Source organism: Pleurodeles waltl, chromosome 1_2 (assembly GCF_031143425.1).
Source record: "Pleurodeles waltl isolate 20211129_DDA chromosome 1_2, aPleWal1.hap1.20221129, whole genome shotgun sequence".
In the NCBI taxonomy this organism is placed as follows: domain Eukaryota; kingdom Metazoa; phylum Chordata; class Amphibia; order Caudata; family Salamandridae; genus Pleurodeles; species Pleurodeles waltl.
The window spans coordinates 1022232008-1022258756 of record NC_090437.1 but is presented as its reverse complement, the minus strand read 5'-3'; the positions used below and the strand labels follow the sequence as shown (position 1 = coordinate 1022258756).

Here is a 26749-nt window from a genome sequence, read left to right as displayed (position 1 = left end):
AGATGCCATCATTCCTGGAATCTTCATGATAAATCTTAGTGTATTGTTGATTTGGCTGTATGAGTGGTATTACATTTTGGAAAGCTTGTATCCTTTGGATATTTAGATGCGCTAGAGCTAGTTGAGTATTTAGGATAGCACCTATGTACGTTTGTACTTGTGCTGGTTGAAGGTGTGACTTTTGGTTGTTTATTGAAAACCCTAGTGTGTGCAGAGTTTATATCACATAACGAGTATGTTTTTGGCATTGTATGAGATTACTTGATTTTATTAGCCAATCGTCTAGATATGGAAAGACATGGATGTGTTGTCTTCTTAAGTATGCCCCTACTGCTGCTAGACACTTTGGGAACACCCTTGGACCTGTTATGCCAAATGGCAACACTTTGAACTGGTAGTGTTTTCCTGTTATGGAAAACCTGAGGCATTTTCTGTGTGCTGGGTGGATGGGTATGTGGAAATTTGCATCCTTGAGGTCTAAAGCAGTCTAAGTCTTGTTTTTGCAGTAGTGGAATAACATCTTGCAGTTACCATGTGAAAATGCTCTGACAAGATGTATAGATTGAGTCGCCTGAGGTCTAATATGGGCCTGAGGGTGCCATCTTCTTTGGGAATTAGGAAGTATATTGAGTATACTCCTGTTCCTTGTTGGGACTGTGGAACTCATTCTATTGCTTGTTTGAACAGGAGAGATTGTACTTCTTGTAACAGAACTGTATGTTCGGGGGACAACTTGTGATATCCTGGCGGAATGTTTGGAGGGGTGGATATCAATTCTAGGCAATAGCCATTGCGGATAATTGATAATACCCAGTTGATGTGGTGATATTTTGCCAATGAGAGTGGAACTGCTGTAGTCTTCCCCCCACAGGAGATGTGTGGAGTCGAAGGGAGGGAAGCAAGTCACTGTTTAGATTGTGTTCTTTGTTTAGAGGTTTGGAATTTACCTCCATTTCTGAAGTATTGACCTCTATAGGATCCACTAAACTCACCTCATTGATGCTGGGTTTGTTGTGGTTGCTTTGTTTGGGAGGTGGAAGCCTCTGAGGATTGTGGTTTAAAACCTCCTCAAAACTGTGGCCTGCGAAATGAACCTCTATATGAGATGGTGTACAAAGCGTCCATTGCTTTCGCAGTCTTTCCTCAGTTTTTCCAATAGTGGTGTTCACTTCTGGGCCAAAGAGGTGCTTTTTATCAAAAGGCATGTAAAGTACAGCCTGTTGAATTTCTAGTTTAAAACCAGGAGTGCAGCCATGCATGTCTTCTGATTGTGATGGCAGTGTTTACGCTCCTTGCAGCTATATCAGCAGCATCAAGGGCAGACCTTATTTGATTATTGCTAATCACTTGCCCCTCTTCTACTACTTGCTGTGCCCTCTTCTGGTGGATGCTGTTTAATATCCTGCATTTCATCCCAATGGGTCCTATCATATCGGGCTAGAAGTGCCTGAGAATTTGCAATTTTCCACTTATTTGCTGCCTGCGTAGCAACTCTTTTCCCTGCTGCGTCAATTTTCTGCTCTCCTTATCAGGAGGAGGTGCATCTCCTGAAGACTGGCTATTTGCCCTCTTTCTTGCTGCACTGACTGCCACTGAGTCTGGAGGGGCCTGGAGAGTAATGTAATCTGGGTCAGAGGGTGTAGGCTTATACTTTATCGATTCTAGATGTGATAATCCAGGATTTTACAGGCTCGCTAAAAATGTGATCTGCGTGTTTAACCATGCCTGGTAACATTGGGAGACACTGGTACTTGGAATGTGTAGAAGATAGTGTATTGAATAAGAAATAGTCTTCCAATGGCTCTGAATGCATGGTTACCCCATGATAAGCTACTGCCCTGGATCTGACTTGGTTGTATGCAGTGGTATCTTCTGGTGGAGAAGGTTTTGATGGGTAAGTATCTGGGTCATCATCTGGGATGGGATCAGGGTCATAGAGATCCCATAGGTCTGCCGGACCTCCCTGTGAATATAACGAATGTGTTGGGACAAGGCATTGGTGGTGGGCTGTTGTGAGGTGAGAAAGATAATTGTGGAGCTTGAGGAGAAGTATGAAGAAGTATTGGCTTCTTTGGTTTTTGCACCTTTGCTAGTGTCTGAACAGAGTCCAGTTCCTCTTGGAAAGCCAACTTTTTTTTGTTTTTCAAGGAGGTGCAGTGACAATTCTTCCGGTCTCTTTATGTATGTGTATTCTAGATTGTCTCTCATCCATGATTCGTAAGATTGGCTCAATGTTAGGCTCTTCCTCAGAGGTTTTATGGGATTCTCCCAATTTTTTTGAAAGTCCTTGTTCCTTTGTATATGAGGATTTTCTCGGCTCCGAAGTTTGTTGTTTTTTTGGTCCCGAAAAGGTAGTGGAAGGTCTCCGCTCCGAAGCAGACTGCTGAATGTTCAACTCCGAAGAATGGGCTTTTTCTTTTTTTTTTTTTTTTACACTGCAGTCCGAAACTGTGCCTTTGACAGATTTACTCAACTCTGAAGTAGACGGAGGAGTGGCCTTTTTCGGCGACAACCCCGAAGGACGGTCGCCAACATTCTTTTTTTCGGGCTGAACCATGGCCTTCCGGCAGTGGTGTACCCAAGGCCTTTAATTGTCTTTTGTGCAGGGGTGTAGAGGCAGACATACTCCCATACTCACTAGCTGTGATGGGTCTGTCTTCAGACACTTGTTCAGAATCTGTGTCTCGGATGCAGACTGCTGGCTGTGCCTGCTCTTCTTCAGCTACGTTGAGATGTTCACCGCTTTTTAACGCCATTTTGAGCCTTCTAGCTCAGCGATCTCAGAGGGTCTTCTTTGAACGAAATGATGGTCTGGAGAAAGGTACAAGTTACAAACCAAGTGCTGGTCTGTATAGGGGTACTTCGTGTGGCACTGATGGAAGAATCGGAATTGAGTCCTATCCATCAGGCTTTCCAAGCGGTAGGCCCGAACAGGCAGAGTTGGGCGCATGCACCTCGAAGGGCAAAAATTAAGATTACAACAGTACTACCAGTTCGATGCTGGATGGGAAACGCGATCTAAACAATACCGACGAATAAGAACGTTTTCTGAGGTTTTCGGAATTGAAATCTCGGAGTGAGAGGAAACACGTCCGAACCCGACCCCGGAAAGAAGACAATCTAACAATGAAGATGATGCCCATGCGCAATGGAACCGAGAGGAGTCACTCGATCCCGTGACTCCGAAAAGACTTCATCGAAGAAAAACAACTTGTAACACTCTGAGCCCAACACTAGATGTCGGTATATATATATATATATATATATATATATATATATATATATATATATATATATATGGAAAATGTCACTTACCCAGTGTACATCTGTTCGTGGCATTAGTCGCTGCAGATTCACATGCTTTGCACATCCCGCCATCTAGTGTTGGGCTCGGAGTGTTATAAGTTGTTTTTCTTCGAAGAAGTCTTTTCGAGTCACGAGATCGAGGGACTCCTCCCATTTCGGCTCCATTGCACATGGGTGTCGACTCCATCTTAGATTGTTTTCCCCGCAGAGGGTGAGGTAGGAGTAAATATGTATGTACATAATGTAGTTTAAAGTGATATATTTACAAATGTTCAAGATCAACTTCGAAACTGCTACAGGCTCCCGGGGAGGCGGGTGGGCGCATGTGAATCCGCAGCGACTAATGCCACGAACAGATGTACACTGGGTAAGTGACATTTTCCGTTCGATGGCATGTGTAGCTGCAGATACACATGCTGTGCATAGACTAGTAAGCAGTTATCTCCCCAAAAGCGGTGGTTCAGCCTGTAGGAGTTGAAGTTGTTTGAAACCAAGTTTGTAGTACTGCTTGGCCTACTGTGGCTTGTTCTGCCGTTAACACATCCACGCTGTAGTGTTTGGTAAATGTATGCGGCGTAGACCATGTGGCTGCCTTATATATTTCAGTCATTGGAATATTTCCTAGAAAGGCCATGGTAGCACCTTTCTTTCTAGTCGAGTGTGCCTTTGGTGTAATAGGCAGTTCTCTTTTTGCTTTGAGATCACAAGTTTGAATGCACTTAACTATCCATCTAGCAATGCCTTGTTTTGAAATTGGATTTCCGGTATGAGGTTTTTGGAAAGCAATAAATAATTGTTTTGTTTTCCGAATTTGTTTTGTTCTGTCAATGTAGTACATTAACGCTCTTTTGATGTCCAATGTATGTAGTGCTCTTTCAGCTACCGAATCTGGCTGTGGGAAGAACACTGGTAGTTCTACTGTTTGATTCAAGTGGAACGGTGATATGACTTTTGGTAAGAATTTAGGATTTGTTCGTAAGACTACTTTAGGCTTGTGTATCTGAATAAATGGTTCTTGTATGGTAAATGCTTGTATCTCACTTACTCTTCTTAGAGATGTGATAGCAATTAGAAATGCAACTTTCCATGTTAAGTATTGCATTTCACATGAGTGCATAGGTTCGAAAGGTGGACCCATGAGTCGAGTTAAGACAATGTTGAGGTTCCACGAAGGAACTGGTGGTGTTCTTGGTGGTATAATTCTCTTCAGGCCTTCCATAAACTTATTTATAAGTGGTATCCTAAATAATGAAGTTGAGTGCGTAAATTGCAGATAAGCTGAAATTGCGGTAAGATGTATTTTAATGGATGAAAAAGCTAGCTTTGACTTTTGCAAATGTAGTAAGTAGCTTACAATGTCTTTAGCAGATGCGTGTAATGGCTGGATTTGATTAATATGAGAATAATAAACAAATCTTTTCCACTTATTTGCATAGCAATGTCTAGTGGTTGGTTTCCTAGCTTGTTTTATGACCTCCATACATTCCTGTGTAAGGTCTAAGTGTCCGAATTCTAAGATTTCAGGAGCCAAATTGCTAGATTCAGCGAATGTGGATTTGGGTGCCTGATCTGTTGTTTGTGTTGAGTTAACAGATCTGGTCTGTTTGGTAGTTTGACATGAGGCACTACTGAGAGGTCTAGTAGTGTTGTGTACCAAGGTTGTCTTGCCCAAGTTGGTGCTATTAGTATGAGTTTGTTTTGACTCAATTTGTTTACTAGATATGGAAGGAGTGGGAGAGGGGGAAAAGCGTATGCAAATATCCCTGACCAACTCATCCATAACGCATTGCCCTGAGACTGATCCTGTGGGTATCTGGATTCAAAGTTTTGGCATTTTGAGTTTTCTTTTGTTGCAAATAGGTCTATTTGTGGGGTGCCCCATCTTTGGAAGTAAGTGTTTAGTATTTGGGGGTGAATCTCCCATTCGTGGATCTGTTGGTGATCCCGAGAAAGACTGTCTGCTAACTGATTCTGAATCCCTGGAATAAACTGTGCTATTAGGCGAATGTGGTTGTGAATCGCCCAATGCCATATTCTCTGTGCCAGGAGACACAACTGTGTTGAGTGTGTTCCCCCCTGTTTGTTCAGATAATACATCGTTGTCATGTTGTCTGTTTTGACAAGGATGTGTTTGTGGCTTATTATGGGTTGAAATGCTTTCAACGCTAGAAATACTGCCAGTAGTTCTAAGTGATTTATGTGAAACTGTCTTAGCTGAGTGTCCCATTGTCCCTGGATGCTGTGTTGATTGAGGTGTGCTCCCCACCCTATCATGGAGGCATCTGTAGTTATTACGTATTGAGGCACTGGGTCTTGGAAAGGCCGCCCTTGGTTTAAATTTATATTGTTCCACCATAGAAGCGAGGTGTATGTTTGGCGGTCTATCAACACTAGATCTAGAAGTTGACCCTGTGCCTGTGACCATTGTGATGCTAGGCACTGTTGTAAGGGCCGCATGTGCAATCTGGCGTTTGGGACAATGGCTATGCATGAGGACATCATGCCTAGTAGTTTCAACACCATCTTGACCTGGATTCTTTCTTTTGGATACATGGCCTGTATTACATTGTGAAATGCTTGTACCCTTTAGGACTTGGAGTGGCAACCCCTTTTGTTGTGTTGATTGTCGCCCCTAACTATTGCTGTGTTTGACACAGCTGAAGGTGTGACTGTGTAGTTGAGTGAGAAACCTAGTTTGTGGAGGGTTTCGATGACATACTTTGTGTGTTGTGAACACCGTTCTTGCGTGTTGGTTTTGATTAACCAATCGTCTAGGTACGGGAACACGTGTATTTGTTGTCTTCTGATATGCGCAGCTACTACTGCCAGGCATTTTGTAAAAACTCTTGGCGCAGTTGTTATCCCAAATGGCAACACTTTGAATTGGTCATGTACCCCTTGGAATACAAACCTTAGGTACTTTCTGTGTGAAGGATGTATCGGTATATGGAAGTATGCATCCTTTAGGTCTAGTGCTGTCATGTAGTCTTGTTGTTTGAGCAATGGGATTACGTCCTGTAATGTCACCATATGAAAGTGATCTGATTTGATGTAGGTATTTAACGTTCTGAGATCTAATATAGGTCTTAGAGTTTTGTTCTTTTTGGGTATGAGAAAGTACAGAGAGTAAACTCCTGTTCCTTTCTGATGAATTGGTGCTAATTCTATTGCTTCTTTTTGTAACAACGCTTGGACCTCCAGTTGTAGAAGATCCATGTGTTTTGACATATTGTGTGTTTTCGGTGGGACATTTGGAGGGAAATTGAGAAATTCTATGCAATAACCATGCTGGATAATTGCTAGGACCCAAGTATCTGTTGTTATTTCCTCCCATTGTTTGTAGAACTTGGTTAGCCTCCCCCCCCACAGGTGTTATGTATTGGGGATTTGTGACGTGTAAGTCACTGCTTGTTTTGTGGAGTTTTGGGACTTTGGAACTTCCCTCTACTTTTTTGGAACTGTCCCCCTCTATATTGTCCCCGAAAACTTCCCCACTGATATTGGCTCTGATAAGTGGGCCTTGTTTGTGAGGTTGTGGGTTCCGTGCTTTGTCCTCGAAACCCCCCTCGAAACTGTGTTTTACAAAATGTGCCTCTGCTCTGTGGGGAGTAGAGTGCGCCCATGGCTTTGGCCGTATCAGTGTCCTTTTTAAGCTTTTCGATGGCAGTGTCCACCTCCGGCCCAAACAACTGCTGTCCGTTAAAAGGCATATTCAGCACGGCTTGTTGTATTTCCGGCTTGAATCCTGATGTACGCAGCCATGCATGTCTCCTTATTGTCACTGCTGTGTTCACAGTTCTAGCAGCTGTGTCTGCTGCATCCATGGCTGACCGTATCTGATTGTTTTAGATACTCTGTCCTTCTTCCACCACTTGCTGGGCTCTCTTTTGGAACTCCTTGGGCAAATGTTCTATAAAGTGTTGCATTTCGTCCCAATGAGCCCTATCGTATCTGGCCAACAAAGCCTGTGAGTTTGCAATACGCCAATGGTTTGCTGCCTGTGCCGCCACCCTTTTCCCTGCCGCGTCGAACTTACGACTATCTGGAGGTGGTGCATCTCCTGAAGTGTGTGAGTTTGCTCTCTTGCGAGCTGCCCCTACTACAACTGAGTCCGGTGTTAGCTGTTGTGTGATGTTGGTGGCGGTTTATATTTTTTCTCCACTCTTGGAGTAATGGCCCTTCCTTTTACAGGCTCCTCAAACACTTGTTTGGAGTGTTTTAACATTCCAGGTAGCATGGGGAGACTCTGGTACTGGCTGTGTGTGGACGACAGTGTATTAAATAGAAAGTCGTCTTCAATTGGCTCTGCATGCAGGCTGACATTATGAAACGCTGCTGCCCTTGACACCACCTGTGCGTAGGCTGTGCTATCTTCTGGTGGTGACGGTCTAGCTGGATAACAGTCAGGACTGTTATCTGACACTGGCGCATCAAAGATCCCACGCGTCTGGATCATCCTGACTCATCCCTCTATGAGTTGGGGATTGCATCATTGGTGGAGTGGCTACCGGTGATGGTTGCGGAGAGCGTTGTGGAGACGGTGGTGGGGTTACTTGTTTAGCCACCTTTGCCTGTGGCTGCTTGACTTTCTCCTGGAAGGCAAGTTTGCGTTTCATTCGAATCGGAGGGAGAGTGCTGATCTTCCCCGTTTCCTTTTGGATGTGGAGCCTTCTTTGGGTGTAGTCTGGCTCCATTGTCTCCAGTTCCTGTCCAAATCTATGTGTTTTCATTTGTGAGGACAGGCCTTGTTCCTCTGTGTAGGAACTTGATTTCGGTTCCGAGGCCGGATATTTCGGTATCGAAACCTTTTCGGCTGTTTTTTTCGGTTCTGACAACACTTTTTTGAACTTCGGCGTACTGATCTCTCGGTGCCGACTCGTTTCGATGCCGTTCTCTCGGTGCCGAGATTGCTCTGACCTGGTGTCTGGGGGTCGAGTCTGCTCTGTGCCGGTATCTCGGAGGCGGATGACTTCGACATGCGTGCTTTTTTCAGTGCCGATGGTCGGTCACCTATTTTTCAGGTTAAGCCATGGCCTGCTGGCGGTGGCGTCCCCTGAGCTTTAGTGGTTTTTCAGTGAGTTTTGTGTATTGACGTCTCACTCACGGTTTTCGGCGTCTGTTCGGGATCGACCTCGTCCGAGTCCGAATCCTCGATGGAGAAGGTTTCTTCTTCTTCCTCCAAGGGTTTGTCCTGTCGGCGCCGACGCCATTTGTAGTCTTCTTGCTCTTCGGTCTCTTAACGTCTTCCTCAACCGGAACGCTCGACAGGCCTCACAGGTATCCTCTTTGTGTTCTGGAGACAAACACAAATTACAGACCAGATGCTGATCTGTATAAGGATACTTGTTGTGACATTCGGGGCAGAAGCGGAATGGGGTCCGTTCCATTAGCCTTGAAGACGCACGTGGTCGGGCCGACCAGGCCCTGCCGGGGAATCGAAAACCCCAAAGGGCCACCGGAGCTCTTCAAAAGTCGGTGTTGATCTGTTATAACTAACCCGATACTGAACGCAAACAATACCGACGATTTTTCCGAGATTCTAACTAACTTTCCGACCCGAAACCCGGAGCGAAAACGAACACGTCCGAACCAGATGGCGGAAAAAAAACAATCTAAGATGGAGTAGACGCCCATGCGCAATGGAGCCGAAATGGGAGGAGTCCCTCGATCTCGTGACTCGAAACAACTTGTAACACTCCGAGCCCAACACTAGATGGCGGGATGTGCACAGCATGTGTATCTGCAGCTACACATGCCATCAAACATATATATATATATATATATGGAAAATGTCACTTACCCAGTGTACATCTGTTCGTGGCATGAGTCGCTGCAGATTCACATGCTGTGCACAGTCCGCCGTCTGGTGTTGGGCTCGGAGTGTTACAAGTTGTTTTTTTTCGAAGAAGTCTTTTCGAGTCACGAGACAGAGGGACTCCTCCCATTTCGATTCCATTGCGCATGGGCGTCGACTCCATCTTAGATTGTTTTCCCCGCAGAGGGTGAGGTAGGAGTTGTGTATGTTAGTAATAGTGCCCATGCAGTGGAATGAATACGTATGTACATAATAAAGGTTAAAGTAATATATCTACAAATGTACAAATGTTCAAGATCTACTTCTAAACGGCTACAGGCTCCCGGGGAGGCGGCTGGGCGCATGTGACTCTGCAGCGACTCATGCCACGAACAGATGTACACTGGGTAAGTGACATTTTCCGTTCGATGGCATGTGTAGCTGCAGATACACATGCTGTGCATAGACTAGTAAGCAGTTATCTCCCCAAAAGCGGTGGTTCAGTAGTAGTAGTAGTAGTAGTAGACAACTTCAACCGCAGGTGACGCGTTCCGTGAGACATCGCAGGACCTGGAGAGGTCTAAGGAGCTGTACGCAAGCGACTCCTAGAACAGTCGTTAGGATCAGCTGTGGAAGAAGGACTTCAATGTCTACGAGAGCCCTGTGAAGACAGCGACACCCGCACTGCCAGGAGCTTCACCCGCACTGCTTTAGGCCCCAACTGTTGGCAGGTGTCGAAATTTTCAGTGTCATGGTAGGTGTCTAAGCACCACATATAAACAGAATGAGGGTCCAATGCCAACATTTGTTGAGCACAGGACCCACAAGGCTGAAAGGTACATGGCATAAACACTGTTCATACTATGAAAACCGCCAAAAGAGAAGGCAAAAAATGGACAGAGGTAACCACTTCTCCCGATCCACGCTGCTGCGTGGAAAAGAAGAAACTGACATCAGCACATCGGAGGAGGAATTATATGGTCTCCGTTGACATAACTGGAGGATGACGTCATTACGGAGTCGCACATCGCCCTCTATTGATGCGCAGAGGCATTGCTCAAGATATTTTCCGGATCCAGTCTGGCACCTGGGGAGCATTCTAAGGTACGGAGTCTGCAGCTAATAGTATATCAGATAATCTGCTTTCTGCACTTGTGGCACTATCTGAAGCCAGCTGGCTTCGCAGGGGGCATCGTCCCTACCACATTCTCTTGAAATAAAAGCTACTGGAGCCAGAAAAACATCCACACTGCTTAAAAGAAGCTGATGTCAGAAGATCTAATAGATTAATGGAACAAATACCATCTGGAATCTGCATATAAGGTTAGCGAAAAAGGATAAAAAGAAAATTACATTAACATGGAGGGGGGAGTGTTAGAAGACACCAGCTGACAGCACATGGGGGCAATTATATGAAACAGTCCAGATCTAGTCTGGTGCCTAGGGAAGTTCAAAAGATGAGAAATCTGTGGCTAAAATTATTGACCAGAAGCCAATATCATTTATCATGAAACAACCTAATCCCACACACCTACCTGATGGCTTCTGAATCGATGTGCACAGGTGCAATTCTTTCCAAAAGGAACTTGACCATTTCCAGAAATGGATTTGTTGGCTGTTTTGGGTTTGCAAGTTTCCGGGCAATTTCTCTCTGTGGAAGAACATTAGATACATTAAGGACAGGTGCAAAAAGCAAAGAGCCAAACACACCCTTAGTGTCTTTCATTACTTTTTTTAAACTCAGGAGGGAAAAAACTACTAGAAATATTTGTAAACATTTGCAGCAAGGCAGAACTATCCAAAATTGATAATATACCAACAAGTGATTGTCAATACAGTAACACTCGAATGGTTCAATTGGTTACTGCATGAAGTGTTCAAGGTTGGTTAGCTAGCCCTCTTACTGAACAGCTCCAATGTATACCATACAGATCATTAAAAGTAATGGGTTACACCCTTTAGAATCGTAATATTTAATGCATTTAAAACTGAAGCAAGGAGAGGAGGGGCACGTATCAAAAAATGACGGCCCAGCAGCTTGACCAAACTAATGATTAGCACATCAAATGCAATTTCAAATGACTTCGACACAGGTACTATTGTAATATTGGCATACTTCCCTTGTGATAGGCAATACTATCCATCTAGGCCACAACATTTATCCTTATTCTAGGGGTCGGGGACTGTACATCAAGGGCAATTCTTAAAGTATCTGTGGTTGTCTCCCAACCGCCAAGTACTTTTTTTTAATCTAAATTGTTTAATTTCTGCATAGACTTTCAAACAGATTACAGGGGACTATAGAAGTTTACTAGGTTACTCACAGACTACAGATGAAAGTACGACCATGGGACACAACACACCAAACACAAATTCCTTTAGGTTAAGCATCACACCTCTTCCCAACTTGACTCAAATGAGGTTCATAGAGAATTAAACATTGACATTTCCATGACAGAATTAACTATCGTTGAAAGTGCAGTCTTAATTCTCCCATGAACAGGAAAGCACTTCTAAAACAGCATTGTTAAAAAAACAAGAACACCCCTGCTATGTTACAAGATACTCATCTAATCTTCCTGAACAAGTCTAGACTGTGCCCTTACTGGTATCCACTGCAATTCCACTATTCTGGCCCACTTGAGACAAGGGAGTGGCAATCTTAATCAGGTGAGGGGTGACATTCATCTTGTATAATAAATACTTCGATAAACGCAGAATTCTAGGTCCTAGAGGCCTACGGGGAGCACACCCACTTAACGTTTTCAATCTATGGTCCACATGAAGAAAGAAAGAAAGAAAAAAAAAAAAAAGGAGCATTTCACTTCAAAACAATTTCCTACTCCGGTTGACTTCACAAAAGGGGAGTTAGTAAAAAAAATAGGGTAGTTTCAATTCTATATGGCTCTCAGAAGACAGATCAGTCACACGGTAATACACTCAACACTACACTGTCACTCAAAACAGGATATAACAGACCTACGCTTGGCAGACAAATTGAGGGAACATGTAGGAAGCTGGCCTGGTGTGTGGTGGGTACCTAAGGCAATTACACCTTATACCAGGTATCGCCTCTTAGTGAAGTGTAGGCAGTGTCTAGAAGCCAGGCTCTCTAGAGGTAGCTATGGATGAGCAACCAAGGCTTATCTAAGAGATATGCAAAGCTCATGCAAAACCACTGTAGTCACACACCACTTATAAACATGAAAGAAAACACTCAGTTGTACAAAAATAAGGGTACTTTATTTTTGGAACAATACCACAAAGTACTAGAGAGGCAACCCTCCAATAGGAGGTAAGTAATACACAAATTATATACACTATTAAACAGTAATACGCATAGAAAAAGGTTAGAAAACAGTGTACATAGCAATAACCAATAGTGACCCTAGGGAGAGCCAAAACCATAGACTAAACAAATGGAATGTTAACACTGGACCCCCACCTAGGTAAGTGGAATATGTAGGGGGGAGCTGGGAGTACCAGAAAACAGAGGTAAGTAACAGTACCCTCCAGTGACCTAAAGGCAGAAGTATATCAATGGAAGTTCCCCACACCACCCAAAAGGAGGAAACATTAGACACCCAGACAAGACTGCAAGAAACCAGCAGTGGATTGCTGGAGAAAACGACCTGTGGAGAGAGGGGACCAAGTCCAAAAGAGTCAGTGGAGTCCTGGAGGTGTAGGAGCTACTACCCACCCACCTGTACTTGCAGGGGAGTAAGAACAGGTCTGCAGCCCTGGAGCCACAGAAAAGTTCCTGATGGATGCAGGAGATGTCCCACGCTGGAGTGAAGACTGTAGACGGGTGTCGGTGCAGATATTCCACCAAGAAGCCTTGGCAAAGGCAAATTTGCAGTTAGTGGAAAAGTGATGCTCCATGGGACCAGCAAGGCCCAGGAGGGCTCAACCCATGAGGGGGAGTCACAGGGGACCCTCGGCTCCAGAGGACCCACAGGAGGGGCGGCAGCACCCACAGGAGCCCCACAGGACAGGGACACGGAAGTTGCAGAAGGAGCCCACATAGCACTACAGAAAGGGATCCCACGCCGCAGGAGAACCACGGAGAGGGCTGAGTGTCGCAGGAAGGAGTGCTGAGGGCTGGAGCTGCACGTAGCCTCAGGTTCCCTTGGAAGAGACTCAAACGAGCCTTGGTAGCTGCAAGAGATGCAGTGCACGTGGGTACTGTCCTGCATGGGAAGACAAGGGCTTACCTGCACCAACGTTGGACAGCTGGCAGAGAGGACCAAGAGGACTACTTCGGACCACCAGCCGTGATGCAGGATCCACGCAGCTCAAGATGAGAGAAGATCCATGCAGCCAGTCATTGTTTCAGTAGGTGACTATGGATGCAGGGAGTGAATCCTTTTTCGTGCAGACTGAAGGCTTGACACCCCTCAGAGGATGCACAGCTGGGGAAATGATGCAAAAGCTGGAAGGAGCCATGAAAACAATGTTGCAAAGGTCTTCTTTGTGGATGCAGATTGGCAGTTCCTGGAGGGTCCAGCCACAGTTCCAGTGGCTAGAAGTCGAAGTGGAGGTTGCAGAGGAGTCCTGTGGGAATATTGCAAGTCGAATCTGAGGACCCCACCCAGGAGAGAGACCCTAAATAGCCCTGAAAGGGGGATTGGTCATCTAGCCAGGTGACCACCTTTCAGGTGGGGGCTCTGACGTCACCTGCCTGGCCACTCAGATGCTCCTCGAGGTCCCTGCCAACCTTGGATTCAAGATGGAGGAGCTCTGGGCAACACCCCTGGGGTGGTCACTCCCCTTTCCATTGTCCAGTTTCGTGCCAGAGCAAGGACTGGAGGTCCCTGAACTGGTGTGGACTGGTTTATGCACGGAGGGCACCAAATGTGCCCTTCAAAGCAAAGCAGTGGCTTGGGGAGGCTACCCCTCCCAAGCCAGTCACACCTATTTCCAAAGGAAGAGGCGTTACCTCCTCTCCTAAAGGACATACTTTGTTCTGCCTTCCTGGGCTTGATCAGATCAAGCAGCAGGAGGGCAGAAACCGGTCTGACATGAGGCAGCAGCCTGGGCTGCCGGAAACCCTTTAAGACTGGTTGTAGCAATGCTGAGGATCCTCTAAGGAGCTCCCTGAGTGCATGGAATCATACTTCCAATACTTGCAGTATTAATGGGGTATGATTCCAACATGTTTAATACCAAACACTTATGACTTATAAGTGACCTGTAGTGAAAATGGGTGCATGCACCCACTTCACGCAGACTGTAATGGCAGGCCTGCAGAACCCTTTGCATGGGTCCCTATGGGTCGCAGAATAACTGCTGCGGCCCATAGGGATCCCCGGGTACTCCAATGCTCTGCGTACCATATACTAGGGACTTACATGGGGGGGGACCAGTATGCCAAATGTGGGAAGAAAAAAGGATTCCAGTGAACACAGTAAAACACACTGGCAAACAGTGGGGGTAACCAAGCTGGAAAGAGGATACTTTCCTACAGACAACCATACAGGTGAAAGGGACAGTATATTCTTCTCAAATGTACATCACACGTAACAGAACAGACTACTTTTTGGTCACAAGATTACTAATGCCTCAAGAATTAGAAACCACCATAGGATCCAAGGTCCTTTCGCTTACGCACCAGCACAATTTTATAGTACATCAAAAAAATCACCTTCTGTGATCAGGCAGTGAGGAACTTAAAAGTAATAAACGTCTCTGGAACATGTTGTTTATTTATGAACAGGACAATAAAAAAAAATTATATGGGACGTTGTGTCGGATGTATTAAAACCTGCGATATTGAGGACCTGATGAACAAGTTACTTACCTTCAATAACATCTTATCTGGCAGTGAGACAGTCTAGCCACAGATTTCTTACTTTAGAACCCTCCCCAGGCACCAGACTGGATATGGGGGAAAAAGAAAGGAAAAAAAAAATCAGTAGTACCTCTGCGCATCAGTAGAGGGCGCCGTGCAACTCCATATCAACACCGTCCACGGGATATGAAGTCAATAGAGTTCATATAATCCCTTCTCCGACACGCTGACGTCAGTTTCTTCTGTGACCAGAATCCACACAACATGGGGCCATATATAAACTGGCAATGTAACAGTGTGCCAAAAAGAGTAACAGATGTAATTGTAAATTACCACCACTGAATTGAAATGCTTATTAGGATGAGACCAAACAAGGGACAGTGAGGTTTAATAAGAGTAGTTTGCAGAATGAAGAAGATGGCTGGGTCGGTACGGAATTTGCAGCCAGATAAGGCATTACCAAAATTAAGTAATTTATTAATCTGACAGACTACAAGCAGCGGATTCCTCAACTTAGAATAGATACCAAAACAATATAAACCCAAGAGAAGGGCCTGCAAACACATCCCACCCAATCCTTACAAATAAGTAACCGATCTAACTAAAGGCAGAGTAGACTGGCACAATTTGAGACAATGGTGAGAAAGAACATTCGTCCCACCAGAAAAAATTTTGGAAAACCACAAAACATTGCAAGAAGACATGGAATGCCATGGGGAGCAGAGCACATGGCAACGAAAAAGAAATCTATTGTAGGCAACATTCATGGGGAAAATTTACTTTTATAGCCCTGAGGTAGGAGCTGTACCAGTAAAAGGGCTAAGGACAAACGTACAAGATCACCGCAAAAATCACTGATACAACTGGGAGGGAACACCCAATAAGGGAGGACCACAGAGGATATGCAAAGAAGAGAAGCGATGCCTACATGCTGCCTCAGCAGGATGCACAGGGCAAGCCAGCAACAAATAGAAAGTCAACACTGGTAGGAAAATTAAGTCGACAAACAGATTGCATTTCTCCAGGAACACCAACGGAGGAACTGTCGAGAAGTGTAACATAACCATAATGCATAGAAAAAAGGGACAAAAAGCAACAAGGCATACCATGTGCACAACAGATAATGGGGAAACTAAGAGATCGGAAGGGAGACATGCCAAAACACTGACCTGCAAACATACAGATGCAACAATGAGGTGTTCGTAGAAAAGTATTGCATAGCTAGAGTCCAACAATACACAGACGTGGATATATATATATATACATATATATATATATACATATATATATATAGATACACATATATATATATATATATATATATATATAAAGACGTAGATGTAGAACCTAATATATGTAGACATACATATATAGATACATAGTATATGGAAATAAAGAAATAAAGGGGCTAAACCATGGAAATACCGTAACAAAAGAAGAGGGGAGAAAGAGAAAAAATTCAAGCCCTCTACGAATGAAAAAGCCTGTTAAGCAGAGGAATGCTAACGGTCGAAAACCCAAAAGAAACTGGCTGAAGAAACTGCCTATAGGAACTGAAACCGTGTGGAATATGAAACAGGGTCGACACCAGGTGGCAAATCGTCACATGAGACAACGCAAACCATAGAAGGCCAAGATAATGGCATTGAGTAGTCCTGCAGACAGAAAAGTCGCTGAAGGAAGAGCCAAAGAAAAAAGTAAAGGTCAAGTTGACTCCCAGAATAGGATCCGAACAGTGGACCTGCAGGGATGTGCAAAGTCAAAGCAAAGGTATATACCAGAGACGATCATTCTGAACGACAGAACGAAATATGGCCAGAGACGAAAAATGGCCACCAACGGGAAGAGACATACCTACCTTCATACAGCCGACAGGGAAGGATTAAACAAGTGCAAGGACAGAGACAGAGGTCCTACACACTGAATGTTGGAACAGAGAAAAGATGACCAAATTACACAAAAAGAGAGGAAAGGGACAAAGCATTTAATAAAGACAAGAAGCCATACTCTGAGAAATGAAGCCCTGAACCTTAGCAGAATAGACAGGGAGAAGAAAGGAGTAAGTACTACACGGTGTGCCCACTTTAAAGTAGCAAACCAGAAAATACGAGACAATAAGGAATAAAAAGGAACACTTTCAATGGAAGATGTACCATGGATTTGAGAGCAGAACACATCCGTGTACCCAATGGGAAAGGGCAGGACCAAAAACAGAAGTGAACCCCCGCCCCTCAAAAATAAGGGTAAGACCAGACACTCCTAAGACTAGGGAACTGAAAACGACTAACACTGGGAAGAAACCCGTAGACAGAAAATATCTTAGGCGAAACACCCATAAGCAGAGACAACAAAACCCTCTCTAAGTGGAAAGAGACCAAACAAGGTCCCTAGAAATAATGGAATATGTTCATGACAAGTGGAAAAGGAACGCACACACCTGCAGACCCAGGCGCACAAACTAGGGCACTGGGCAGTTTGAATACAATAAGAAGAAAAAGCACCTGCAAGGAGCAGGAACACCACACCAGGTGTCATACTGGAAGCAAGAAGCATACTGCTCATAAGGGCGGTAGGAAGAAGCAGAGGTAAAAAAAACTGTAGGAAGCTGGCTCTGTATATACTATACCAAAATGAGGTGTAGTGTGTACAGAGTCCACAGGTTCCCCAGAGGCTTAACAGAGGCTAGAGCAGATAATACTAATACTCTCTTCTGTGATAGTGTTCGAGAAATTAGGCTTATCAGAGGGTAGTACAAAACATTTGTTGTACACAGTCAAGAAATGAGGCACACACTCATTGACTAACTCCAGTTTCATTCTATGGCTGTCAGACTCCTTCTGACGGCAGGGTGTTTTGGATACAGAGGCAGTAGCCTCATTACTCCATATACATTTTGGATTTGTTAAATCGCTGTATTGTTTGCTTACTGATTTGCGACTGTCGCAGTTGAAATAGGTTCACATGGTCAGCGCTGTGATAGCCTGCACAGCGGTCGGAGTGTTTGCAGAATTGTCAGCAAGTTTATTGATCCAAGCCTTTGTAGAATTTTACATTGAGTTTGCGGAGACAGTCATCCAACATCTCAATGCCCAAATCCCTGTGGGGGTCTGCTATTCTTGAGAAGCAAAGAGCACCTGCAGCTATCCGTAAGGCCTTGTCCTGTAGTGTCTGCAGAGGCCTTTGATACTCCAGCTTGCATCCGCTCCACACTGGTGAAGCATGTCATTGTAGGTCGAAACATTGTGTTTATTGCGTGCTCTTTGCTCCGCATATGGATTGATTTCATTCTCAGAAGCGGGTCCAATGCAGCCAGTTTGGTTGTTGCTTTCTGGCATGTCTTCTCAATGTGGTTTCTCCAGCTGAGTTTGGAGCCAAGTATCACCCCTAGGTATGAGCTGCTACTTTCCCACTTCATCTCCTCTCCATTGAGAAGACTCTGTGGATGCTTTTTGATCTGTTTTCTGGTGAACAATGTTGCTGTGGTTTATCCACCTGTCACTGTACCATCCAGAGATTTTGCTGAGCGAAGCTTCAAGGTTTTTTGATGCTTCCTTTTCACTGAAAGATTGGGAGATGACTGCAACATCATCAGCGTAGAGAGCGGAGTCTGTTTTCTTTAAATCCTTGGGAATATCATTTGGAAATAAATTGAAGAGAAAAGGTCCAAGAATTGATCCCTGAGGCACTACAGCAAGAATAGGGCGTACAGTTGAGCATTCCTCACACACTGCCACGTGGCAGGTGCATGCTTCCACGATGGTCCACAGATTTACCAGGCAGCTGGGAAAATTCAGCTTAAGTTTGCAGATTAGTCTTTGTGCCACACTCGGTCGAAAGCTTTGGCTACGTCCAGGAACACAACTCCAGTTTATTTGTTGATGTTGAATCCATGGCTAATAATGTCCTCAACTCTGAGAAGCTGATGATGTATAGTGTTCTTTACGAAACCCAAACTGTTCTTTGCTAAGAAGATTTTCACTTGATGCAATGTCACTAAGACGTGCATTATCGTTTCGAAGAGTTTTGATAGGCTAGATAGTCGGCATATAGGGCGGTAGTTTGCAGGGTCTCTTAGTGGCTTCCCAGCATTAGGAAATACAATGGCTCTTGCTTCTTTCCAGGCTTTAAGGGAACTGAGGGTGCTGGAGACATGCGTTGAATATTTCAGCAAGGCGATCCACTGCTACAATTGGGAATATCTTCATGGCTTGGTTGGTTATTCCATCTTTTCATGGGGCCTTGCCATTTTTCAGCTTCTTTATCAGGCTTCGTATTTCAACACTTGAGCATTCCTCTATGGTTTCAGCTTCTGTTTCCGGTGGATGCTCCAAGCAATGCTTGGTGATTACCTGCTCTAAATCTATTGTCAGATTGCTGGCCTGGACGGGCTTGAAGGATGTCTCCAAGGTGTCAGCCAGGACCTATGCCTTGTCTTTGTTGCTGCATGCCAGGTTAGTCTTTTGTTTATCGGTGGGTTCAGTTCCTTGCTTCCAGCCAAGCGCTGTGTCATTCTCCAGAGAGAATTGTCTGAATCCTTCAGACGAGCAGTTGCTGCTTCCCTTGTTTTACCTCTGTGCTGGCTATTTGTGTCTTTAGCAGTTTTTTGCAATACTTCTGCCACTGTCTTAGTCCTCTATCTATTCTTCTCAGCTACTGACTGCTTGATGCCAGTTGGGAGGTCGTAGATGGAGCAGTGTTGAGGTTTCTGTTCAGGAATGCTGAATTTGATGGCAGTGTGGACTGTATCTGTGAAGCAGTCAACAGCTTGGTCAATCTCTTTGGTAAAGAATATTGGATCAAGAGTCAAGGTTTCATCCAGGCTTGTATTGTAGAGGTACCAGTCTGCCTTCTTATCGTACCTTGCCGCCTGCTGTTGGCCTTTAAATTTGTCTCCAACGGTGATCAAAACAGAGTTGTGGTCGGACATCATTGCTGTTAAATTCTCTAACTTCATAGACTGGGAAAGGTTCTTCATGACGACTATGTCCAGGATGTCCGGTTTCTGCCATGCGGCGCCTGGATAATGCGTTGGGTGAGTTGGGGAAGCAACTACAAAATCCTCTCTTGAGTGGGCAAGAAGAGCATGTTCTCTGCCGTTTGCTGTCAGAGAGTTCCAGCATTGGTGCTTGGCATTAAGGTTGCCTCCAATTAATGTTGGGATGCAGGAGTCCAGTGGAGCATTTATGTCACCTGGGCATAGCTGGGTGGTGAGTAGGCGGCAGTCGGTCAGAGGGGGCCTTCAGATGTCTAAATCTGTATACCTGTTGCTTCAATGCTCCTCACTGGTGGTAGTGCAATCTCATGATGTTTCACTTTTGTGCCACGATCAAAGCTGTTCTACAGCCCTTGGCTCCAGTCGGGTGGTTTGTTCGGTATACTCTAAAATTTGATAGGTTGAGCTTCTGGTTTATCTGAAGATGGGTCTCAGAGATAAGTGCTACACTCACGTCCTCAGAGTTTTATTTTATTTTTAGTCTTGGTTGCCATGATGGTTAATTTCTTCACCATGGAAAAGTCTGGTGAGGAGGTTCGCCACCGTTGTCACCACAGGGTGAATAGTCATATCTGCTACTACTTTTGCTATCTTCACGATGAGTTCCTGCCAGCTGAAGTGACGCCACGTAGGAACATGCGATTGATTCATTTGTTCAATTAGTTTTTTCTGCTGGCGGAGACACACTGAAGCAGAAGCGCATCTAAAAGAAGAGAAGGGGGCTGGGTCCGAAGCTGAGGGTTCCCCCAGTGAGCCGGGGACCAGATCAATTATATAATATACCAAGGCAGAGCAGTGAGACACCGTGCATTCCTATTCGACTGATGCTCTCTGCTTTGAGTGGGATTGCTAATCACTTTCAAGCTCTATAATATACCACGGATTGTGACACTGACCAACAAGGCAACGCGACAACCAGAACTGAAACAGCTCCTTGCCCTACAAAGCCACTGCGGAACCCACCTATCATTTTGAAGAACTTGCCCACTCAAAACGATCTTGTGGAATTCTTGGAGGAACATTGCAAATCCACTTTCATGATAAAGCCCCGGCAGAACCATGCCAAAATAATAATACCACCACCAGAAGATTATAGGAGTTTGATCTGCATACTTACGGAGTAAAAGCTCCGGATTTAGGCTGCAGGTGTTGTGGTGTTGGACAGGAGGGGTCAACCCAGCGTGGACACTAGGTCAGAATTGCCTGGGGACTATGGGCCATCGACATTGGGTGCAAAGTGGGCAGGACTCACAGATCCAGGGCAGTTCTGGAGTCCTTTCATGGAGCTTCTTTCTGGACAGGGCCACTGTCCATGGGAGATCTTCGTCCTCTGGGGTGCAGGCAGTCCTCTTGAGGCGTTTTAAGAGGTCATTGGTCATTTTGTAGCAGGGCTTCAGAAGCTGTAGACAGGCGTCTAGGGCTGGCGCCAAATCAGTAGGTGTCTTCAGTCTCCTCTGCTGGGGGTGAGCTGAGCAGTCCTTTCTTCTGGTCATCTTCTTGAGGTTGCAAGGAATCTGATGAGCTAGGTTCTGGGGAGCCTTTGAATCCTGGATTTAGTAGATACAGAGGTCAGAGGACAGTACTCAATGGCTACTGTCCTGGAGGGTGACTACACCCTTTCCAGTGTCCACTCTGAAGGGAGACACAGACTTAACCCTATTGGTCCCTGTCCTCCCAACCAAGATGGCGGATTTTGCAAAGGGGGGGGGAGGGGGTCACTTCAGCTCTAGACACCTTAGGGGTGGTCCTACTGAAGTGGTCAATACTCCTTGTTTTTCCTAACTTTCCTGACGGACTTGCTGTCAAAAGTGGGGCTTTGTTCATGGGGGTGGCTCTCCAATAGCTGGAGTGCCATGGGACACTGTAACAAGAGGCCTGAGCCTTTGAAGCTTACTGCCACGTGTTACAGTTCCTGCAGGGGGAGGTGTGAAGCACCTCCACCCAGTGCAGGCTTTGTTTCTGGCCACACAGAGCACAAAGGCTCTCATCCCATGTGGTCAGAAACTCGTCTGCAAGTGGTAGGCTGGCACTGACCTGTCAGTCCTGCACTAGACGTTTGGCTAAAATACAGGGGCATCTCTAAGATGCCCTCTGAGTGCATTTTTCAATAAATCCAACACTTGCGTCGGGTGTGGTTTTATTGTCCTGAGAAGTTTGATACCAAACTTCCCAGACTTCAGTGACACCAGCATGGAGCTGTCGAGTTTGTAAAGACAAACACCCAGCCCATGTACTTTATATAACCACATTTCACTTACAATGTGTAAGAATGGACGTACACACTGTAGGGGCATATTGTTCATGCAGTTATGTCCTCACCTGTGGTATGGTGCACCCTGCCTTAGGGCTGTAAGGCCTGCTAGAGGGGTGACTTACCTATGCCACAGGCAGTGGTTTGTGAGCACTGCACCCAGAGAGGGATGCCTAGTCGACTGTGTTTCTCCCCCCCCCCCCCCAGCACACACAAGCTGCAATGGCAGTGTGCATGTGCTTGGTGAGGAGTCCCCCAGGGTGGCACTGTAGGAAAGTAGCCTCTTTCTGGCATGGTTACCCCCCCACTCTTTGCCTGTCAGTATGGTCAGACTGTTCAGTGGAATTCTGCTAACCAGTGACTATGCTCTCTCCCTTTAAATGTGGTTTCTTGGACCACATACACACCTCACATTTGGCACACTGGTGCCCCTTGTAAGTCCCTAGAGTATGGTACCCAGGGCATTGGGATACCAGGGGTCCCGGTGGGCTGCAGCATGTATTATGCCACCCATGCGGATCCCATGCAAAGTGTATATGCAGGCCTGCCATTGCAGCCTGCGTGAAAGGGTGTATGCACCCTTTTCACTATAGATCACTGCACCAGGTCACTAAGTCCCCCGCCCCCTATAGTAAGCACTCTTAGCTCACAGGGCAGGGCACAGGTACCTGTGTATGAGGGCACCCCGGCATGAGCAGAGGTGCCCCCACGAACTCCAGCTCCATTTTCATGGACTTCGTGAGTGCGGGGTGCCATTTTACGAATGTACTGGACATAGGCCACTGCCTATGTCCAGCTACATAATGTTAACTCCGAACCTAGGCAAGTTTTGTATCAAACATGTCGCAATCATAGCACAATACTGTTCCTTAGAGGACCCCCAGCATTGCTTCTACCAGCTTTCTGGAGATCCCAAGCTACTGCCACCCCTAGGGCAGGTTTCTGCCCTCCTGCAGCTTGGTCAGCTCAAGCCCAGTAAAGCAGAACAAAGGATTTCCTCTGGGAGAGGAGGTTAACACCATCTCCCTTTGGAAATGGTTGTTACATATCTTGGGGTGGGTAGCATCCCCAAGCCCTGGTATGGTTTGAAGGGCATATTAGGTGCCCTCCTTGCATAAAACAGTCTGCAATGGTTCAGGGACATCCAATCCCTGCTCTGGAGCAAAACTGGATAACGGAAAGGGGAGTGGCCACTCCCCTGTCCTTCACCACCCCAGGGGTGGTGCACAGAGCTCCTCCAGAGGGTTCCTTGATTCTACCATCTTGAATCCAAGGGGGGGCAGATGCCTCTGGGAGTAGATGAGTGGCCAGGCCAGGCAGGTGACGTCAGAGCACCCTCCTGATAGGTGGTCACCCTGCTAGGTGACCAATCCCACTTCCAGGGCTATTTAAGATGTTCCTCTTCAGTGGGTTCTCATATTCGGCTTGTAAGATTCCAGCAGGACTCTCCTGCAACCTCTATTTCGACTTCTGCCCACCAGATCTGTGAATGGACCCTCCAGAATCGGCAATCTACATCCACGATGAAGACTCTGCTTGCAACATTGTTTTTGACAGCTCCTGCCAGCTTTTGCAACATTTCCCAGGCTGTGCATCCTCTGAGGGCGGCAAGTCTTCAATCTGCATGGAAGGAAGGAGGAATTTTTCTTGGAATAAAGGAGTCACTCCATTGCATCCGTATGCACCAACTGCAACGAAGACCGGCTGTGTTGATCTCCTTTCCTCCTGAGCTGCGTGGATCCTGTATCACGTGTGGCGGTCCTCTTTGCCAAATGTCAAACTCTGGCAGAAGTAAGACCTTGTCTTCCCACGTAGGACAGTACCCCAAGTTCACCGCATCTCTGGCAGCTACCAAGGCTTGTTGGTATCTGCTCCAAGGGATCTTCAGGTTCCATGTAGCCTTAGCCCCCAACACTCTTTCCTGCAATGCAAAACCCTCTACGTGCTTCTCCTGCAGCGTGGGACCGTTTTTCAGTTGTGCTGCATGTACTCCTCTGCAACTCCTGGGTCCTCTTCAAGTGCATCTCCTGTGGGGGGGGTGTTTTAGTCCTCCTGGACCTTGCTGGTCCCCAGTAGCGCCACTTTACTTCAACAGCAACGCTTGCCTTTGCCAAGGCTTGTTGGTGGTGTTTCCATGCCACAGACTGCAATTTTCAATCCAGCGTGGGACATCGACAGCATCCTCCAGGAACTATTCTCAGACTCCAGGGCTTTATTGCTGACTGTCTTCGTCCTACGGTCAACCAACTCTTACAACCACAAAGGGGTGAGTAGTGGCTCCTGCCACCACGGGACACTCCTGAAACTTCTGGATTTGGCCCCCTTCTTTTTCAGTCTTCCTCTTCAGGAATCTACTGCTGGTTTCCTGTAGTCTTGTCTGGGTGTTGCATTATCTTCTTTTTTCCATCCTTTTAGTATTTTGTGGAAACTCCAGTAACTTACTCCTTTCCTCCCAGTCACTGGAGGGCACTGTGGTACTTACCTTTGGGGATTCTTAGTTCCTCCAGTTCCCCCCTATACAGATTTCACTTACGTATGTTGGGGTCCTGCATTCGCATTCCATTTTTTTAGTATATGGTTTTGGGCTCCCCCTAGGGTCACTATTGTTTATTGTTATTGCACTGTTTTCTATTGCTTTTTATGCCTATTTCTGATTACTAGTGCACATATCTAGTATGTTACCTCCCATTGGAGGATTACCCATTTAGTATTTTCGATATTGTGTCACTAAAATAAAGTACCTCTATTTTTGTAACACTGAGTGTTTTCTATCATGTGTGTAAGTGCTGTGTGACTATAGTGGTATTGCACAAGCTTTGCATGTCTCCTAAATAAGCCATGGCTACTCATCCATAGCTACCTCTAGAGAGCCTGGCTTCTAGACACTGCCATGTAAAACCATGCCAAAAAGTGCCCTTTCCTACAACAGGTTTTAGTGGGGGTGTGGGATGTCAATTTCCTTTGAGGTATAGTCTTAGAGTCTTAACCCTGCAGAGATCCTGGTTTAGGAGACCTAGGAGTAGAAGGCTTTGCTGGCACTGTAGGATGAGGTAGAGGTGTTATAGGAGTAGGGGGTGCAGAAAACGTCAGCTGAGATAAAGTCGGACATTAATATTTTCGCATTTGGCCATTAAGGTCTGGATGGCAAATACAATCTTGAATACCCAAGTGTCCAAGATTGTATGTAGCCTCCACACCTTCATGTTCCCAAGCCTCTAAGCAGACTTTTGTACAGAACCAGAAGATTCTGTATACTTAGACATTGAATGGTGCTTCAACACCGCAGACTCCCTCGACATAATACGCCTCCTCAATGTCAAACAGGGAGGCAAAGTACATTGCCTCAATATCAACTAGTAACAGAGTTTTTCTGTGATGCCCCCCTTTTGGCTCTACCTCTGGAGGAGTCCTAAGGGGTCGAAACAGGAGCACTGGTTGACTGTCACCCCTGGTTGACTGTCACCCCACATGATTAAAAAAATTCCTGATTCATTCTTAAAGATACTCATGCTGCCTGTACCGCTCTTCTTACCCATAAAGGTACAATTTGTAATGGCTCTTCAGAGTGAGCCTGGAGCAATTCCTGCAACGTTTACACTTGTAATTAGTGTAGGAGCATGGTAGGTAAAAAAAAAAAAAAGTTTCATGGGTATTTGATCTGGTCTTTTTCCATTCACAAGCAGGACGCTAGACAAAAAAAAGATAGCATTTGTGGGAGGCAAGAAACATTTTCTGTCATATCTGACAGGAAAACACTAGAAAGCTTAAATACAATGGTATTTGTAAGTAAAGTTTATTTAATAGAGTAGACAAATTGAAATGGTCAATATAGTCCATTTTATGGGTTGCACAATTATTTGATTTCAAACAAAAATATAGAGCCTTTTCAAAAGAAAGGAGGGTAAGAAATATGTATTTTCTACGGCGGGACTATTTAGCGTTTATGATTATTGATGGAGAGTTCTTAAATTTGCCAGATTCATGAGTGGGTAGCTCACTCAAGTGTTTTTCTTTGCATCCTGATAACTTTAGTCCTGATTTTCTAATGAACTAAACAGCAATGCAATCCCAGAACGAAAAAGAAAAATCCTTTGACTGGATAAGTTAATCATGCATGGAACTGGAAAACTTAATAGCTGTGGGACCCAGAGTATCCATTGAAGGATAGATGCATGTTTATACAGTAAATGGCATGCTGACACACTTTCCAAAGTACTACTTCTCACCTGCCACTTTGTGACATTACACCTCCTCAAATTAGCACCTTCCATGAAGATAAAACTGTATTTGATACAAGTGAGTGAGTGCAGTCCCTTGACGTTTGCAGGCATTGCAGCTTGTCCACACAAGGAGACTAAAGAAAAGAATGGCGGACGACTGTACAGTGGATATTTTCACTTGTTTAAAGTGAAACAGAATAAGTTCCTTTTCCGGGGACAGTGCGCTCATGCAGAAAGGTGATCTTGTCAAGGGCAACTAGTTTAATTCCGACAGAATCACATCAATGCACATGTGCAGAAAGGATCAGTGTCCACACACCCACCAAAAAAAAATAAGCATGTAATTATTCTTACTTTGTAATATAAAAAACAGAAAACGAAAAAGTAAAGGAAA

The 26749-nt window shown here is 45.3% G+C and overlaps 1 protein-coding gene across 1 annotated transcript in view; it reads right to left on the bottom strand.

Moving 5' to 3' along the window:
- The window catches only part of PDS5A (PDS5 cohesin associated factor A), an 831005-nt gene that overhangs the window by 544924 nt on the left and 259332 nt on the right, over positions 1-26749 (bottom strand). The window contains exon 17 of the mRNA XM_069202018.1: positions 10636-10751. Coding sequence (XP_069058119.1) covers positions 10636-10751 — 116 coding nt within the window. The remainder of the gene's footprint in view (positions 1-10635; positions 10752-26749) is intronic.